This window comes from Thermobia domestica, chromosome 8, assembly GCF_964235325.1.
Source record: "Thermobia domestica chromosome 8, izTheDome1.hap1.1, whole genome shotgun sequence".
NCBI lineage: Eukaryota > Metazoa > Arthropoda > Insecta > Zygentoma > Lepismatidae > Thermobia > Thermobia domestica.
Genome location: NC_137461.1, coordinates 262,607,749 through 262,628,317, shown reverse-complemented (window position 1 = coordinate 262,628,317; position 20,569 = coordinate 262,607,749). Strand labels below are relative to the sequence as shown.

Here is a 20,569-nt window from a genome sequence, read left to right as displayed (position 1 = left end):
ATTTGGGATATGCTTAATGTTTCTTTTTAAGTGTACTACAGTGAACTCCGGCCTATCCGGTTTTTTTGTCATCCGGCCTGCCCTTCCGCTACATTAGGCAAGATACTCGTAAGTCTACTGTAATAGAAATATTTAACTTTGGCCAATTAATAACCGTTTTAATTGTTTTTTTATGGACCGTAAGTATGACCAAGCAGACTTTTCATAACCTATCAATCCAACTGAAACCTTTAATTTCATAGCTTATTCTGTGATTCACGAAATGAATTTACTAATGAACAAATTTATCTGTGGATGACAATTAACTAATAAAATTTTAAGGAACGTTTTCTTAAGTTGCTAGTTAATTTAAATTATAAATATATTTAATATATAATTAAACTTTATATAATAATCTATATTATAAAATTGAAAGTAACAATGTTTGTTGACTCTTACTCTCTTGAACCGCCCGACCGATCTCGATCAAATTTTCAACGTAGATGCGATTCTGGCCTAGGAGTGTTTCTAGCTATGTACTTTGACGGAGCAACGTAGGGGAGGGGTGGAGGGGAGATCAATAAATATAAAAACAAAAGTGACTATGTTCGTGAATTAATTACTTTTGAACCAACCCATCAATCTCAATCAAATTTTCAACATATATGAAGTTCAAACCTGGGAAGTTTTTTTATCATTTCATTTTGACAGTAGATCTTAGGGAAGGGGAAGGGGAAGAGGAGAAATATATGAAAATAAATAAAAGTTAATAACTCTTGAACCACCCGACCGATCTCAATCAAACTTTCAACATAGATAAGGTTCGGGCCTGGGATGTTTTCTTCATTTCACTTTTACAATGCAACGAAGGGGAGGGGGAGATATATATGTCAAAAAAGTAAAAATAAAAGTGACTGTCTTTGTGACTTCATCACGCTTAAATCACCCGACCGATCTTAACTAAATTTTCAACATAGATGAGGTTCAAATATGAGGTGGTTTTTATTATATCACTTTAACTGTAGAACTTAGAGGAGGGGGAGGAGAGAAATCTATAAAAATAAAAGAAACTTAATAACTCTTCAGCCATCAGACTTATCTTTATCAAACTTTCAACATAGAAAAGGTTAGGGTCTGGGATATTTTCGTTATTTTACTTTTACGGTGGAACCTAGGGGAGCGGGAGGGGGATATATATATATATATATGTAAAAAGAATAAAAATGAAAATGACTGTCTTTGTGATGCTTTAATCACAGAACCGATCTTAATCAAATTTTCAATATGGATGAAGTTCGAACCTGGGGTGGTTTTTATCACATCACTTTGACGCTAGACCTTAGGAGAGGAGTAGGGGAAGGGACAAATATGTAAAAATAAATAAAACTTAATAACTCTTGAACCACTCAACCGATCTTGATCAAATTTTCAACATAGATGACGTTCGGGCTTGGGATAATTTTTATCATGTAACTTTGACGGTGCAACGTAGGGGAAGGGGAGGCGGAACATATATAAAATATAAAAATGAGAGTAACTGTCTATGTGACTGTACTCTTGAACCACCTGACCGATCTCAATCAAATTTTCAACATAGATGAGGTTGCACCTGGAATGGTATTTATCTATTTATTTTGACGATAGAACTTAGGGGAGGAGGTAGGAGAGGGAGATATATAAAAATAAATAAAACTTAATAACTCTTGAACCACAGGACCGATCTCGATCAAATTTTCAACCTAGATTAAGTTCGAACATGAGATGATTTTTGTCATATCACTTTGACGATGTAACTTAAAGGAGGGAAAAGATATTTGCAAATGATCGAAAATGACCGATATTAGTGTCGAATCTATAGTTTTTGAGGTCGCTGAGATGAACAGTGACACTTCTGATGCCATTTAAATCCAAGTTCAGTCCCGTAAAAATTGTGGGAGGGGAGGGTATATATATATATATATATATATATATATATATAATGTAAATGACCAATATCAGTGTTAAATTCATATTTTTCGGGGTTACTGAGAGGAACAATGAAAATTCCGATGCCGTGGCCCGCAACGTGGGGAGGAGAGGGGATATATAAAAATCATTGAAAATGACCAATATCAAGGAGCGCTTTAGTAATAGTAAAAATTGACTTACTAACGAAACATATTACTATTTTTTCTTAATTTAACCCAGCGAAGCGGGTAATTGAAGCTAATATATAAGTATTTTATTTTCATCATTCAAGGGTACATGTACAAATCCCATGAAGAAGTCCAAAAAGCAAGCCCAAGAAAAGAGAAGAGATTCCACAGAGAAAACAACACAGGTAATTATGTAGTATGATATCAATAAAGCTGACTTTACTGAATCAGCATTACACATATATGTATTTGTCAAAATCCCAATCTGCAAAACTCAAGTGAACTCTTAGTTTAATGTTCTGGAATATGTTTTTATGCTCCATAAACTAAAGAAACCGTATAAAAATTGAAAGAGAAAACGAAGATAGTGGAAGGAAAAGAATACACTTGGAGGAAATTCCCGAGCAGGATAAAGTTCATACGAGCTTATCTAGACAGGGAGTAAAACATTAATTGATATAAGAAGCCTATATAGACTTGTATATTATAGATTATGCTGGGCGTTTTATTAGTCAGACGCAATGTAACATGGATAATACATTTTATATAATTATGGTTTGTATAATTGAGCCACTAAAGAATTTATTTTAATTCGTTCAGGCAAGAAGGGCTTTAGTCACCAAAATGACTAAATCGGATTTATGTTTCTATTGGGTACATCTATTTCTATGCATTAAGAGCTTCAGTTTCATTGGTCTGACATTTTATAAACAGATGTCAACTTCGATTATTCTAAGCAGCATGGGTTTGAGTCAGTGACTGAAACCCTTTCTGCATGGAGAATTATATTTGTATTATATGTTATAGTGGCAATAGCTATAGACTTCGTTCCATTCGGTTGGTAGACCTGTAACGTCTAGAACGTGGTAAAAAAAAAAAGTTTAACACGTTTTGTGTTTTAAAAGAGCAAAAAATAATAACTACATAAAATTACATGCATACAGGGCTTCGTCTTTAATTTACATGCGAGGACTTCAGTCCACAGCGGAAACCATTTTTTTACTATGGCAATGAGTATAAAAAATGGTTTTCCTATACAGCATTCGATTAATGTAATTTGTATCTACACGAATTATAGTTTCAAAATTACAATGTTTTTCTTATTTTTCTCAAAATTAAGTTTGTTTGACTGAAGCCCTTTTTGCATTAACTGATTCATTTTTCTGTGGTTTTTGTGTTCTTTTCTTCCAACATTTCGCTCTTGTTTGCTGCTTACAGCTTTAACTACGATCGAATTTTGCAGAAAAACAATCTTGAATTTTCCCTTGTGTCATATTACTACTCTATTATTCTTCATATAGGCAGGTAAGAATTCAGTTTATAATCCTAAACTTGTAAATATTAAAATATTGTTGAAATGAAATCATGTAAAAATAACACTCTGGAAACTACTATCAGTAGTCATAGAGAATGCCTGCTAATTTTCAATTCTGATACTTCCGATTTTATAAAACTTGCTGGACACGTGCTAATGTTTATAAAGGTTCGTTAGACACATACTAATTTTTGAATCCTACGAGAAATCTTGTAATCTGTTATAAATTTGATCAAACATTAGTAATATAATTCTACTATTTGTCCAGACTACTTTTACCTTAATATTTTAAAGTTTAGGAATAGAAGCTGGTTTCTCACTTACCATATGAAGAAGAATAAAATAAAAATGTAACACACACAAAAAATTAAAGATCTTTTCTTTTTAAAAAAAAAATCATCTCTGGAGGTAGCTCTTAGTAGCAAACCAAAGCGAAATATTGGTTTAAAATGAAAAACAACGCACACAAGTATATTTTTTTTATTTGAATTACTATAGAATAAGTGCGTAAAGTGTAAAATTTTTAACACATATTTTTGGCATGTTTTTTTTTGTGTTTGAAACACTTACCTATGAATTATATAAATTACTGTAGATTAGATATCAGTATATGGCAATATGTGATCATGTAAAATTTTGAGTATATTTTCTGATGATAATTGTACATAATTATTACAAATTGCTATTATATATTATACATAGCCATATGCTATTTTTCATCGCAATTATTATTATTATTATTATTATTATTATTACATTTTATTCAATTCTAAGACTATACTTTTAGGAATTTTAGCACAAAAGCATAGGAATAACTGTATTTTATGCTAAAATCACTGGAAAGTTGAATAAAATATTTAAAAAAAAAAAAATATGCGAAGCCGAAACTCTTTATTACTGACTAGCTATCGAAGGCAACAGGTTTGGTTGCCGAAAATTATGCATGGAATATAAAATTCGTTTCAGTATTCCAGGACACATTATAGGCGAGCGTTAGTAATGTTATCAAGATGTCCCAGTTGGTATTTGTGTTAAAAACAGACTTATTTTTTTTATAATTGCATATGTTGTTTATGTTATTGGTTTGTTTTCATTCATGTACACGTAAATATAAAGTCAAGTTTCTTAAAATGAAAATTCAAACATACACAAACTGGAATGTGATTTTTTTCAGAAACTTGAAATTTTATCAAATAACCAAAAGTTTACGCTTTTCTTACATTATTTATTAAACAACATAGTAATTCCAGCATAATAAATTAAATCTCATCTAAGTCTGGAAAATTGAAACTTCCTTTAATTTTATTGTAGAACACGTAGTTAATTTCCAATACATCGTATGCCATGTTGCATGAATTAAAGTTTTCTTCATATGTATCTATTTATGTATATATGTATGTATGAATGTATATATGTATGTATGTGTGTATGTATGTATGTATGTACGTATGTAAGTATGTATGTATGTATGCATGTATGTACTATATATGTATGTATGTATGTACGTATTATGTATGTATGTATGTACGTATTATGTATGTATGTATTTATGTATATATGAATGTATGTTTGTATCAGTGGCGGTCGGTGACTTATGGAATGAGGGAAGCAATTGTTATGGTACCTAATACTACAAACAACTTAAATATTTTATAATATTACTCACTTGTCACTTAAATTTTTCCATCGTTTCCTGACAAATTCTTCGTTAATTACTCGATTATAAAATTCACCATGTCACCTAAATTTTAAGTCTATTCGTCTTCCTTTCGTGTCAAATTCTCCAATCATCCGCTAAAAAAAAAGTCACCACTGTTTAACACTTCACTTAAATGTTAAGTTTACTTTTCTTCCTTTCTTGTCAAATTGTTCAATTACCCGATCATAAAATTCACTATGTAACTTAAATTTTAGGTATATTATTTCTTTCTTGAAAAACTCTTGAATCAACCTATTATAAAATCTACTAAACTAACTAACTAACTCTATGGCCTATGGAACCCAGAGGTTCAATGCCGCGTTCACAAAAGCTCTCCACTGACTTCTATCCTTAGCTAACTGCATCCAGTTTCTACTTTGTATTCCAATCTCTGCGAGATCCATCTTAATATTGTCCTCCCATCTGCGCCTAGGCCTTCCGAATGGTCGTATAAAATCTACTACCTCACTTAAATTTTAAATCTATTCTCCTCCCTTTTTTGTCAAACTCTTCAATCACTCGATTATAAAACTCATCATCATTTTCAGCTTGTTGCAATTTCACCAACTTTTTTTCAATAGATATCAAGGATAGATCAGACAGTCTCTCTTGATCTTGAGTGTTTCTGCAGAATGTGTGAATTCGTCTAAGTGCAGAAAAAGAGCGTTCAGCAGTAGAACTTGTAACTGGTATTGTGGCAATCAGACTACAAAGTTTATAGAGTTCTTTGAAAGCAGACGATGACAATCCAGTCCTTTTCAAATAGATAAGTAGTTTTGGAACACCCATTGGTAAATATTCAATTGTAGAATATGCAACGCAGAGTTCGCTTCTGAGCCGGGCAAAATCGAAGTATTGACCATAACTTTCTTTCAGTGAAGAAAATTCTGCATCTGGGAATGGTTTCTGTATGTTCTTTTCATCAAGTAACTGAAGAAATGTCAATTTTCCTAAATTACTGAATCTAAGCTCAATCTGGCTGCATATGTCGTCATATATTTCACAATATAAACGACCATAATGTGTTTTCATATCATTACCGTCATTTGTGCAACGTCTTTTCCTGGGAGGGCCTACCTTTGCGACACAATTGTTCCATACTGAATCAAAATTATTTCTTTTGACTTTCAGAATGTCCTCTGTTTCCTTCGTTTTTTTAATGCAGTAATTTATATCAAGTGACTTGGTCTGGAGTACATCGTAGAGGGAGCCCGTTAAACAAAATATTTCGCTGAACGTTAGTAGCAAGAAGTTAAACTCAAAGTCAGAAAGCACAGAATCAAATCCCCGGGCTTCATGATATGTGTCTTTATCCCATTCTTGTGGATTATCTAAAATAGTATAGAACAGATTCGTCAACTCATTTCTGTACTCTACTATTGTTTCAATAAGCCTTGAATTGTAATTCCATCTAGTGGGACATACTTTAGGAAATCTCTTCTTAACTTCTGAATCTAAAGCTGCCATCCGTTTTGTGGAATTTGAAAAGAAAGAGGCAAAACTACTAAGTGTCATGAAAAAAATTTTACATTCTTTGATAGCCGACACTGACTGAGAGAGTACTAAATTAAGCCGGTGTGCTAAACAATGAATAAACAATGCATCAGGATATTTATCCCTAACTTTCTTCTGAAGGCCATTAATTTCGCCAGACATGACTGCAGCACCGTCATAACACTGAGCGACTAGTTTGGAACCACTATCATACTTCTCGAGGGTTTGGAAAACGTGTTGTGCTAAAGCGCTTGCAGTGCGATTTGAGCTGACATCTGTAAAGCCCAGAAATCGTTCAACAACTTCTCCATCGGGAAGAATGTACCTTACAACTGTTGAGAGTTGAGAATGTGATGATATATCACTCGTTTCGTCTAGTATCACAGAAATGAAAGATGAATCAGCTATTTCCTTTTTAATTTCATTTATTATGACAGTGGCAACGCTTTGAATCAGGTCATTTTGTATATGTTTCGACAGTCCCGAAAATACTGTAGCTGTTTGAAAATGGTTGTCTAAAACTTCACCATATTTTCTTAATAACTGAAGTAATTCAATATAGTTCCCCCTGTTAACCGAGTCTTTATCTTCCACGTGGCCTCTAAAACTAAGTTCTTGACAAGCCAAGAATATAACTACATCAATCATTCGTCGCACAACTTTCCTATTATTTTTCACTTGCTCGTTATACTTAATAGTCTCTTGCTTAAGTTGCTGGTCTAGCTGAAAGTCTATTCGTACTGAGCCAAAAGTTGTGAGACAGATTTGCGATCGAATATGATTTTGTGATTGCTGATGACGTTGCGTGGCTTTCAATAAATTGTTCATGTCATCAAACCCTGACTGATTCCAAGTTCCTTTTTCGTTTGAAAATAACAGGCAAGGCCAGCAGTACAATTTTGAAGTTTTCCTACAACCAAATAACCAGTCTGTCTTTTCATACTGTTGCTTATTAAAATGACGAATACAACGTTTTGTTTTTGTTTGTATATGTGGCAGATCGGGTGTATATCGTCCTTGTGAAATTATTTCTTTTTTATCTTGAAAACTAAAGGAATTAAATGACCGCCCTTTTAAAGTTTCTAACACGCATGCACAATCTTGTATTTCCCCCACCCCACTCTCCTCACTGGCTTGCGTCGACGCTGCCATAGGTTAAAGCTGATGGAATGCAAACTGGACAGTCATTCCCTTCCTAGCATAGCCGCCACAGGTATTAGGAAAGAGATGCACTTTACAAACCTGCGAAATAATCCAAGTTTTTCTTGAAGAAGCCAAGTATAATCCTGAACATCCAAATTTTAACTCATTAAAATAAATATTTACTCCGCGAAACAGTTTAGGCTATTTCAATTTGCAGTTCGAAACGAAAAAAAAATATCGCACTACACCCGCACACACTTGTTTTTACGGAATGCTTACAAAAATGCATTCCCACTCCCAACACCACGGCACGGCAAGGCAATTGAGCCGGCTCGTTCCGACTAGGTCGCGCTGCGCAAAATGCATCGAAAGAGCTGCGCGTTGGAATGACTGTATCTACGTTAGCTTCGGGCGTATTTAAACTTAGAAATAAGTAAAATAAAAAGGTTTTAACATAAATAATTTGAAGTTTAAGTAAACTATTTCAGTGCTTTATAATATTATTTTATTCCTATATCACAGGGGAATGACTCATTCCCTTCATTCCATTGAGTGACCGCCTCTGGTTTGTATGTATGTATGTATGATGCATGAATGCATGTATGTACGTACGTATGTATGCATGTATGTATGCAGGTATTATGACTTTTACGGTTCGATCCCTGGATGTCCCTATTTAGAAGGAGTCCATATATGACTCTCCTGGGTTCGATCGCAATGAAGGTCCATTTGTTTTATTCCGTTCGGTACACAGAGTTCGGGTCAGAACGTTTGGGTAATTTACGCTAAAGGCAGATTTTAATTGTTCTGTTAGAGTCGATACAGCTCAATAATGGAAATATTGTTGAGTTGTATAAATACTAATTTAAATGAGTTGAAAGAGGAAAACAAATTAAAGATTTAGATTTTTATGTTATACCTAGATATATTAGTATTGCTTAGAAAGGATACGTAATATTTGGATTTTGTAATTTTAATTGTCAACACTTGAAATCACTATACAACCACCTCACTTTAAATTACAAATTAAAATATGTAATGGTACTTTAATTTAATTTTAACATCATATACCACTTTTACTCTTGGCCGAATAATTCGCATTATAATCGCAGTAGTTGCGTGTAATCGGTTGAAATTTACTATTTTATCTGTCACTGTTGTTTCACTCTCACTAGCCACTCACATTGTTTTTAGATGTCCCCTTGGTGGTTCCCTCGATGAGTACTTAACATCAAAAGATTGAATTTTCCTTGACTTTCCACTTGATGTTGGGTTCAATTTCTTCTTCTTAAAACGGACTTGCAGTTAACTTTTGAAGGTGCTTCTGGGTTCCGTTGGAACAAGATGACTTTGTTAACATACCGTTTTGCATCTTTACTTATTTTAAAATATTACTTTTTTTCTATAATATTTTTACTGTACATATATATTCACATAAACTACATATTATACTTGCTGTTTGTTGCACTGACTCTATATTGCACCAGCGATTAAAATATACTAAATTACAGACACTACATTGTCGGTACGTTGTTTTTTGTCTTCGTGTTTAAGCCAGACTAACTTCCTTTTTCAAAAGTCTCTTTGTGCATCTACTCCAAAGAGAAAATCCCGGTTTTACTCGCAACGCAATCAACTGATCAGTGTTGTCAATTTGGGGGAAAAGTCGCTAAATCTAGGGGATTCGGCTTTCAGAATAGCGATAAAAAATACTATTTCCAATAAGCGACTTTTTTTGGTGATTTTTAAATTACAATTTGGCGACTTATTTATAAATTTAGCGACTTTTGTCCTCTGAACAAATCAAGCACTATTAGTTGGAACAGTTTTTATATGTTTATTTTTCTTTTACTTATATGAATCAGCTCAAGCGTCAATGAGTTCTGCAAATATACGACCTATATAGCTTGTGAAATCTACAGAATCTCGCTTTGTTTTCCGATAGACTACTACCGGATAACAATTTTAACCTTCAATAATACTATTTACCTTGCAGAGTTTTCATGAGATACACAGATAATATGGCATTTCCGAGATTATCTCTTAAAGCTCTAGTAAACGGTGAAGTGGGTGTAAGAGTCCAAGAAAGATAATAGTCAATTCCAATAATTCACGATATTCGTCCTTTGGTCATTGTTGATATTGGCCATATCTATATTTCTTTCTGCTGAATCATAGCGTGTGTGATCAAAGGAGTTCTAAGCTTCTTTAAAACGCTTGAATATTGCTACGTCTGGACTGGAAGATACACCTCCACGCATACATTCCTTAAAAGCTGCAGCCAAATCTATCTTCAGTATATGGTGACGACAACCTAAATATAAAAGGCTTTTTCTTAATGTCACGCTCTATTATTACACAGGCGCCGCTGTAGCGACCAGTATTGTTGGTAATTGTATCGAAACACATTGCATTTACCTGGTTAATAATATCCCATGACTTCAATGCACCTAGCATGGCATCGGCTTGAGCTTGTCCAGTTCCAGATTTCAGTTTTGGGACTCCGAGCAATTGAGTTTTTCCCATGTCAGATACTATTACAGGTAGATGTAGATGATCGATGTTTCTTTTCCTGTTATGTCTGGTAGAATTTTGCTGTCCCAATGGACAACGATGGCACTTATTGCTTGGAGCTTGTTCTTTATGATGATAGCACACTCAAGACAATTGCGTTCGCGAGCTCGTTTGATGGATGAACGACTGAGGATTAACTCCATTCAGATTGTGGCCCAAACCTTTGGCCGTTGCTGTTATAACGAAAGTTGCTTCTTTCTCAGTTAATTTCGATCTATCTTACATAGAAACAAGTTCAGGAGTAACAACTTTCTTCCGGGTTTTCCGCTTTCGTTTTGTGTCTGGGAACTTCTGCATGGCATACTGCTTCATGGGTTTGTATTCTTCATCAGAGGAGGTTTTAGTTGATTTCAAATTACTGCCACTGTCACTATCGCTCGAAAAAAACAGGGTAACAGGCATTAGTGGTAGTGTTAGCACTAGTACTTGCCTCCACAAATTCTTGTTTCCGTTCTTGTTAGCCGTCCTGGTTTCCGTTCGGCCAAGAGTTCTGTCAACTGACACCACGTCGTCCCTCTTTCCTCTGAGCAATGAGAAAATCCTTGTTTTCCTTATTTTTGATTAGTCTAAGAGCATCTGCATGCACTTATTTATCTACACTCCCCTAACACTTCCAGCACCCCCTAAAATTTTCGGACACCCCCCGGAAATAAATTCCTTACACTTCCCAAATAGGGAGGTGCAATAATAAAAAGATTCATTCTCGTTATGCCTAAAGCCCTCCAGGACTTTGTAGAAATGATCTTATCTTTAGGCAGAACGGGAATTCCTATTCTGCCTAATCTTTGAAGACAGGGAATTCTATGCGAGGAGGAAATTTGTAGGGAAATATAGCACCGAAAAGCTTGACCCCTAGCGTGTTTGTATACAGATTGGAACTCATGTATAAAATGACTGTAGTAACGAGGACGGGAACTAAATCCAAGTGGTCAATATGGAAGGAAAATTCTGACGAGGATAAAATCACAGGAGTATATATTGGATGTACAAGTGCACACTCTATATGATCATTTTTTCCCTTCAATTGTCATATATTCTAAAATGTTATCTGTATTTTTTTCAACTGAAATAACTATTTCTTTCTTTAAAAATGCTGAAAAATCAATAAAACGTAAAAATATTGTAATGAAAGGGTAGATTAGCTTTAATTACTTTCACACATACCCATATGAAAAGTTCTGAGTATTCCTATTTATTATACTTTTAATACATTTGGAATACGTTTAGCATATTACAGTAAGAAGATTCATTTTAAGTACGAAAAGTAACTGTGATGCGATTTGATTTTAATAAAGTCGTTCTTGTGTGGCAGCATACAGCAGTCTTTTATTTCGAGTAATGTATAAATATGTACTGTATCGAGTAATGTATTTATGTACTGATCAAGATTTTTTTGTTTTGTTTTGTTTTTAGCAAAGATCAAAATGTGAAATATATGCTTACTATAAGAATCTTTCGTCTTTTATTGGGTTTTCAGATTTTTTTTTAAATGCTATTTCCGTAAAGTGAAGAATTGCAGATAATATTTTAGATGCATAACAGTTGAAGAAAAAAAAATCTTTTTTTTTTTTTTTTTATTAATCTGCGCCTATGATTCTGTCGCTTGAATTTAGTCCGTTTTGTCTTAATTTTCCTTGGGGTTCCATCAACCACTACTGTAAAAGTAATTTCCTACTGTCATTAATCAATCAAATGGGAATATGTATTCATAGGCGAGGGAGCAGGCCTATCCAAAATTAAAATCCTAAAGCCGCCCCTGACTGCGAGCCTTAGCATGTTGGAGGTGAACTATTGGAAAACTGAGTAAAATTTTGTTGTGAAATGACTTGATACTAGACCGAAGTATGTTTTATCTTCGTTTCAGCTACAATGTCAAACGGCTTTCCTGCAACTGAATCAATCAATTTTCAATTTCTCTGCAGGTAGCTTTTTTTTTTTTTTTTTTTTAATGACCCTTATTTTTACTGAAATAGATGTGAATAACACTGTTAATAACAGAACTGTATCTAGTCATTTTTCCGAGAAGAACAAGTAGAATAACATCTAAAATTTATGATAAAACTTAAAGAAATAGTTATTTTTCTTACAGAATATGTCACAATTACTAAAGAAAAATTATCTTGATGAAATCCTCCCTGGGCAGAATTCCTCGTCTCGAAAGATTAGGCTGAACGGGAATTCCCGTTCTGCCTGAAGATAAGATCATTTAAAATATTTTCTACAAAGTGCTGGAGGGCCTTTAGGCAGAACGGGAAGATACTATTAAAAATCTTGCTATTTTGGCTTTTAAAAGATCTTGAATTCTTGTTTTTAAGTGCCAACAGAATAATACAACTTACTTTCTTCAAGATAAATTTTCAAGCAAATCACGTAACGCAAGGTTAAATGGAAATCAACCTTTACACGGCTGTGATAGTCACAACATTGTTTGATCAATCGATTGCCAACGACTTCATCTCGACGTTACACCAAGCCTGAGAAAGAAAGTCAACGCTAATTGGCTCTGGCTGAGGAAGGAAATCCAATGCAATCGGTCCTTGCATCAACAAATTTTAAAATTTGTAAAAAATAAATAAATAAATAAATAAATAAAAGTAATGCAAGATTGCACCACCCAGATTTTTTGAACACCCCCCTAAATTCAAAATTCTGGATAAACCATTGTCTGCATGTGCTTATTCAAACTTGCAACAAATCTAGCTTCATTCTATTTCTGTTGGGAGATTTTCGGTTCTTTCTTTTCTCTAAATTTGCCCATTAGTTCCTCAATTTTTCGAGTTTCACAATTGCATGATTTTCCTCACGAATTGGAATAAGAGCCCTTTTCCAAAATTGTACAATTTCTCGTATAACATGTTTAGCACTATCATGGATTATTTTTTAAGGTTACATAATGGTGAAAAAATACAAAACATCGGCATTTGAAGGCAGTTAACTTTCGGTCAGAGTTTCCCTATCTGTTCCTAGTAAATAAAGTCTAATAGGCCTATTATTTCTAGTGGCTTCTACCATGAAGTAACGAAGTATCTTCTTTCTCACAACTTTATCACAAACTCACTATCACACCTCAGTCCAAGCAGCACTGCACCACTAAACTTCTAGCTTTTGTTCTGATAAACAAATGGAAACAGTCAGCCGCTACAATTCGGTATTATCAGCTTACTGCCCCCAAATATTTCACCGACTGCGGTGTTCCTGGACCAGTGTTGCCACAGTCCTATCTCTGGAGTGGGCTGAAAAATAGTACCAAATTGAAACAAAAAGGGCTGAATTCATTATTTTATACCAGTGTAATACATGGCTCTATGATAACAAGAAACTAAAAGAGGTGAAGTTTTAGAACACTCCCACCCCTTCTTCCAAGAGTGCAAATCAAGAAAGGACTCTTTTTAAAAACATCCAAATAGGAGGAACCCGAACAACCTTGGAAGATGAAACGTGTTGCGCATAGGAAGTATAACAGAGGCCGCAAATTAAAAGGGAAAACAGTTATCTTCGATATGTATTGTAACGAAACCAAACGCGCCTCTATTTCAAAGTGACCAATAAACCAAAATGGTGTTATAAACATATATGAACAAAAATAACGTGTTATAAAACGAGGAATAAATCAATAATCTCCGAGTTCGTGTGTAAACAGTACGTTATAATAAAATATTAAAATATAAATTATTGCACTTTATTCTCGCTTGTTTCATTATCAAAGGAGGATAATAAACTGTAAGAAGAATATAAGGTAAGTAAACTGACATTTGTAAAAAGATGTAAAACCGGTCCAGGGTCCTAGAAGCTTCCCTGAAAGACATCAAAAGAAAGAGATGTAAAGAAAGTCTTACTGACACTTTTGAATATGTGACAAGTATTTGTTAAATGGTGCTGAATTGGGTAGAATTGGACCAAATTTTTTACAAAAGGGGCTGAAAATGTCAGCGTAGTACCAACGGGCCGACGAATGACAAAAAGGAATGAATTTGGTACAATTGTACCAAGTGTGGCAACAATGTCCTGAACCATAATCGTTAAACAAATGAAATGAGAAGTCAGCCACCGGAGAACATATGATGTGCGACTGCAACTTATCAATTTAGACCAAACCAAGTTTTTTTTTTTTTTTTTTTTTTTTAATGAACTTGTAATACGTAGGAACAAATTCGTCATTGCAGTGAATATTGTTTAAAATTTGTAAAGTTTGCATTGTTTCTAATAGTATGAAAAAGTTCAAAATACAATGGATGAAACGAAGGGAATGAAATACCAATACAGCCTTTACTGATCATTGTTGCAACATTTCCTAGTGGCATAGTTGATTTGTAATAGGCCTAAATATGATAATAACATGTACTGCATATAGGAGAACAAATGCACAAAAGTAGAGTGTATATCGCAGTGTCTATACAATGATAATAAAGCACTAATTTTGTTAAATTTTAAGTCGGTTGCGTAACCTCTAAATATTGAGCTATTGATTTGAAATTTTGCATGTATTATTTATTTGTAAGGGAGAACAAATTTAGTGAGTGCCACGGTAAAATTTCAACTTTTCGAAATTTTGGACCACATATATAGGATGTTTTATATAGGATGGCGCCCACAGACAACATTGCTATTCTACAGGTCAAAATAAAGCGAAAATGCTATATAATTGTATACATTCGGAGCCTCCTTCAACTCTATGGAGAATCAAAAATTTCCATATGGCAACGTCGTAAATTAACTTGCAACTATTGGCATTGGTCTAGGAATCCATGAAGCAGTTACATCGATTGTTACACTAATAGATGGTGTTAGTATCGAGGTCTATCGACTTTAACTTCCATCCGGAAAGAATCGATGTAACTATTTAATGGATTGGTAGATCTATTCTATGGTTCTTTATCTGTGACGTTGCCATATATAGCAATTCGCGTCTGCAGACGAGGACCCGAAAATATATATATTTATTATTTTTATTTCTATTTTGATATACAGAATAATGCTCTGTAGTCCGTAGGCGCCATATTCAGAACACCCGATAGGCTATATATTAGTGGTGGGCACAAAAACTGCTTTTTCAGTTTCCGGTTTTCAGCAAAACCGAAACCGTTTTTTGAAAGTTAAAAAAGACAGTTTTTCGTCGAAACCGGTTTTCAGTGGTTTTCACCGAAACCGGGCATCGGTTTTTCACAGAATCTGGTTTCGATTTTCTTGAAAACTGATTCCGGTTTTCTCCAATAAAAACGGTTCGTTTTTTTTTTTACCGAAACCGGTTTCCCAAAACTGGTTTTATTTGTGACCAGAATAGTGTTTCGTTGTTCTCCGGAAACCGATTCCATTTCCACAGAAATAGTTTTATGTGTTTTCCAAAACAGTTTTGGGTTTTTAGTTTTTGCTAAAACCAGTTATAGTTTTGCCTCTGCAACTCTACTCTGGTGAGAAACCGAAATCAGTTTCGGTGAAAACCGAAAACGGTTTCGGCGAAAAATCGAACCGGTTTTTGAGAAGACCGAAATGTCGGTTTTTCGGATTTCGTTTTTTCTAGAAACTGGTTTCCGGATTTATAAAAATCGGTTTTGCCCATCCCTAGTATATATATACGGTATATATATATATATATATATATATATATATATATATATATATATATATATATATATATATATATATATATATATATATATATATATATATATATATATATATAGATAGATAGATAGATAGATAGATAGATAGATAGATAGATAGATAGATAGATAGATATATTACATCCTTATTTTGTACGAAGATGCAATATCGTACAAAATGTATCCTTATCTCGTATCGTAGATGTTTTCTTTGTTAAATTTGCTTAATGTATGGCATTTCTTTTAATTTAGGCTTCTCTATTACGGGGCGCAAAAGACATCTTGTTATATAATATAAACCTAAAATCTCAGGAATCATCAGAGACAGTAGATGACACAGCTGTTGCAACTGAAAATCCTGCACCAACAGAGGTTAGCAAATTACTTTTACATGTATATTATTAAATCAAAATTTAGCTATAAGCGCTGTACATAGGATTTCAAAAATAGTTTTTACATTCACTTTTATAATAAAGTAGTCTCTACTTGCATTAGTATTTAGTAAAGAAAGAGCTTCATGATTATTTTGAACAGATGTTAGTGTGTAGTTTTAAATTTTTGATCAGTGTTACCAACTTTTTTTACCGGACGTCCCCTTCGTGAACACTGCATATTTCACCCTCACTTTCTTCAGCCGCATAACCCCCCCACACACACACACACACGGTGATTATCCACCACAAGGTTCACTTGGCGCGAGCTCGGATCGTACCAAGAACCCCATGCACCAGAGATGAATGTTTTACCACTGAGCTACCGCCGCCCCTTCTCTTATAATGCATAACTCAGGTATTAGAAATAATTATTCAGAAGTATTATCTAAATTTCTAGTATTGTCTATTATCTAATTAAATTTCTAGGAACAGTTAATATGTTTCCACAGGGTAATGAAATTAAAAAAGAAGTTTCATAGAAAGAAAATTAAAATATAATTAGGTTTGGTAATCGCTTATGGTTCGCTTCATTTCAGGATAACACATACTCTAAGAGATTGTCTCAAGTGGTAGAAACGATCTTAACGTCTATTCGACACAAAGGATTTGTTCTCCTAGGATTAAATGGCAGTACGAATGAAATGTTAAATCACGTATGTAAAATATTCATATTTCGAATTGTTATGTAATAGCTAGATGGAATATTATTTTTGCACATTACTGAGTAATTTCTAAAATTTCTATGTTCTTGTTACTCTGATGGAATTATAGCTATGACCTAATATTCGGTTTAGAGTGTCCTATTTAGAATAAAACACACAGTGGGGATTGTATACATTTTGAACGGGATGTGGTATACGTATAATCCTCGTTCCAAATTTACACCTTGTTTATGCTGGTATGTTTAAATCTAGGAGCAACGAATGGAATTCATTAGTACTCATACATTGTTGCTCTATATAACTTGATTTTTTATATGCGAAGTATAGAAAATGATACGTAATACACCCATATGGATATGTGATCGGTAATTTCCACCTTGGGTAGATAGAGTAGTTAAGCATTTACTGTATAGTGCTGGAGAAAGAATTATTCATTTTTATGAATAGTCAATTAGTCAATTAGTAAGTATCTCTTTAACTACAAACTAGCGAAATTGTTGTTCTCTTCAATTTACGATGTGCATTGGCAACACTGTTGATATTTGAATGCATCAACATGTACATTTTCTTACTGTCTATCACAACAATCACTGAAAATAAGAAAAAACATTGAAAAGTTTAGTGAAAATAGTATTACTTATACACACCTGGCAACCATGCAGCGTGAAAAGAAAGGAAATTTCAGTTGTAAAGCAAATGTTGGAAATACCAGTCGTTTTGATGCAAACACAGGTTTACTCGTTTCATCATGTTGAATTAAAAGATTAATGTTCTCAATAGCTATACGAATATTGGTTTGTAGAACTTACATAATCGCGAATTGTTTTTGTAAACTTCTTGTTTTAAGTAATCCTTTAGAAAAAAAAAGTCTGAAGATGTCAAGACAGGAGAGCAACAAGGCCATAAGTTTTTTTACATTGTCACAGAAAATCTTTCAACATGTCTAATATCTCATTGGACGTATGACACTTTGCTCTGTCTTGTTCAAACCAACAATCACGTTTGTCATATTCCAAAAAAGAAATGACTTGCCTGATAAGGTCACGGTGTGCTGTGCCATTAACTGTAGTGTGGAAAAAGAAAGGTCTGATTATTCGGCACCCTGGCATTACGTACTAGATACCTATATTCTGGGGATGTAACTGTTGTTCGTGCAAAACATGGAGATTGTCAGTAAACTAGGATCATAAACTCTGACTGTTCACGTATTCATTTAAATGAAACCAAGCTTCATCCCTAAAAGAATTAAATAAATAAAATTAAAAAAAAAGTTAAATACATCCTTCGTCTCCAACAAAAGATTTAAACCAAAGGTAATGTTTGATTCTTGAATCCTTCTCTGTTGCCTTCGATTCTTGCACAGTCTGTACCTTATATGCGTCTAATTCCAAAATTTTTAGAGCTCTGTGAGAAGTAGTTTTTGATAGATTTGTTTGTGCCTCAAGCTTGCAAACTGAATTTCTGGATGTATGTGATATGCGCTACTTGTGTCGTTTTTCAGCACAGATTCCGTAGTCACGAAATTTTGAAGCTAGTTGATATATTGTTGATTTATCAGGAACACTTACGTTTGGAAATGTCTCCTAAAATTTTGCTCTTACACTGGCATATGAATTTACACGAAAACAATGTTCAATAATAAAGACCTTCTCTGGAATACCTCATAACACCAAAATAAATAAAAAAAAAATATAAAAAAATAAAAATGAAACGCACACACAACACTAACAATTAAACTTACAGAGATATGATAAGACCAAAGCGTTGTGGTCATTAGTAAATAATGAACTAAAAATAAATCAAACAAGAGAAAATATTACTGAAATAAAACACAATGATGAAATAATTCATAACCCACAAATGATTTCAGACACATTCAATTACACAAATTTAAGTAGAATATATGACAAACACAAAAATAGCAACCAATTTGGGAAAGTTAACATAAGAAATAATCTAAATTCAATGTATATATATCCTGTAAATGTGACCGACGTAATTAAAATTATCAATCAAATGAAAAATAAATGGTCAGCAGGCATTGATGAAATACCGTCTGCGCTTATCAAAAAAGTTGTAAACAGTTCTCTAGCTGAAGTTTTATGCTATTTAATAAACCTTTCTTTCCAAACAGGAGTATTTCCTGATAAATTAAAAGTTACCAAAGTTAAACCAACTTATAAAAAGGGGGATAAAATGGATATCAGTAACTATAGACCGATTTCTCTTATTACAACATTTGCGAAAATATTAGAATTAGACAAACAGGTTACACTGTATTTACAAAGTACTGGAACAATTTCAAAAGATCAACATGGATTTATTCAAGGAAAATAAACGGAAACCGCTATTTACCAATATCTGAATTACGTAAGCGAACTACTGGATAAAAGAAATATGTGCATAGGATTGTTTTTAGACCTTACAAAAGCGTTTGACTTAGTGCCTCATAGAGAACTTTTATATAAAAAAGAGAAATGTGGAATAAGAGGAGTAATAAGAAACTGATTTCGTTCATATTTGACAGATAGAATGCAGGTGGTGGAAATAACTAGAGTAGATGGGAGAAATTCAAAATTAACTACTTTCACATCTACAATGAATAAAATAAAATGCGGCATACCACAAGGATCAATTCTTGGGCCATTACTGTTTTTGATATATATAAACGATCTCCCGGATAATTTAAACTTTGCAAAAGCCACATTATTCGCGGATGACACAAGTGTAGCAATAACAGGCGAAAACCATCAACGATTAAATACTAACATAGAAAACACCGTAAAACAGCTAACGAACTGGTTTGATCATAATAAGTTAATAGTAAATTCAGAAAAAAAACATGTCAATAAGCTTTAAATTAACAAACAACAATCTAGATCAAGGAAGTATAAAAATAGGAGAAAACGAAATAAAACAAGTTAGTTCTGTAAAATTTTTAGGTGTACATATATCAGCAAATTTAAAATGGGATTATCATACAGAAAAAATTGCGGATAGGTTAAGAAAAATGTGTTTTGCCGTATAAACCATCAAAAATACTATAAACCGAAATACAGCAAAAATATTATATTACTGCTCATTTGAATCTATATTAAGATATGGATTAATATTTTGGGGAAATACTGTAAAAAGTAGAGATATTTTTGTTCTTCAAAAAAGAGTTGTACGAATCCTAGCTGGTGTAGGACCCCGAGAGTCCTGTAGGAAATATTTTAAAGAACTACCTATACTACCTTTACCATGTTTGTATATATATTGCTTAATAGAATTTGTAAGATCCAATGTAAATGAGTACACAATAAACGGTGACGTGCATGGTTATAACACAAGAAAAAAGACTAATTTTCATCCACCAAACCATAGAACAGCAATGTACGAAAAGGGAGTAAAGTATGCTGGTATCATGCTATACAATAAGTTACCAAACAAATTAAAGGTAACCAAGTCTAATGTTACATTCAAAAGAAAATTAAAAGAATACCTATTGTCACATTGCTTCTATACAATAGATGAATATAATCAGTTAAATAG

General features: G+C 33.4%; 1 protein-coding gene across 12 annotated transcripts in view; it reads left to right on the top strand.

The window, feature by feature from the left end:
- The window catches only part of LOC145693591 (uncharacterized), a 506,014-nt gene that overhangs the window by 211,548 nt on the left and 273,897 nt on the right, over nucleotides 1-20,569 (top strand). For 11 of the 12 annotated variants that reach the window (XM_081769709.1, XM_081769703.1, XM_081769706.1 and 8 more), the window contains 3 exons: nucleotides 2,219-2,299; nucleotides 16,192-16,311; nucleotides 16,910-17,026. In XM_081769709.1, the coding sequence (XP_081625835.1) occupies nucleotides 2,219-2,299; nucleotides 16,192-16,311; nucleotides 16,910-17,026 (318 nt within the window). The remainder of the gene's footprint in view (nucleotides 1-2,218; nucleotides 2,300-16,191; nucleotides 16,312-16,909; nucleotides 17,027-20,569) is intronic. The other variant, XM_081769710.1, reaches the window with a different exon arrangement.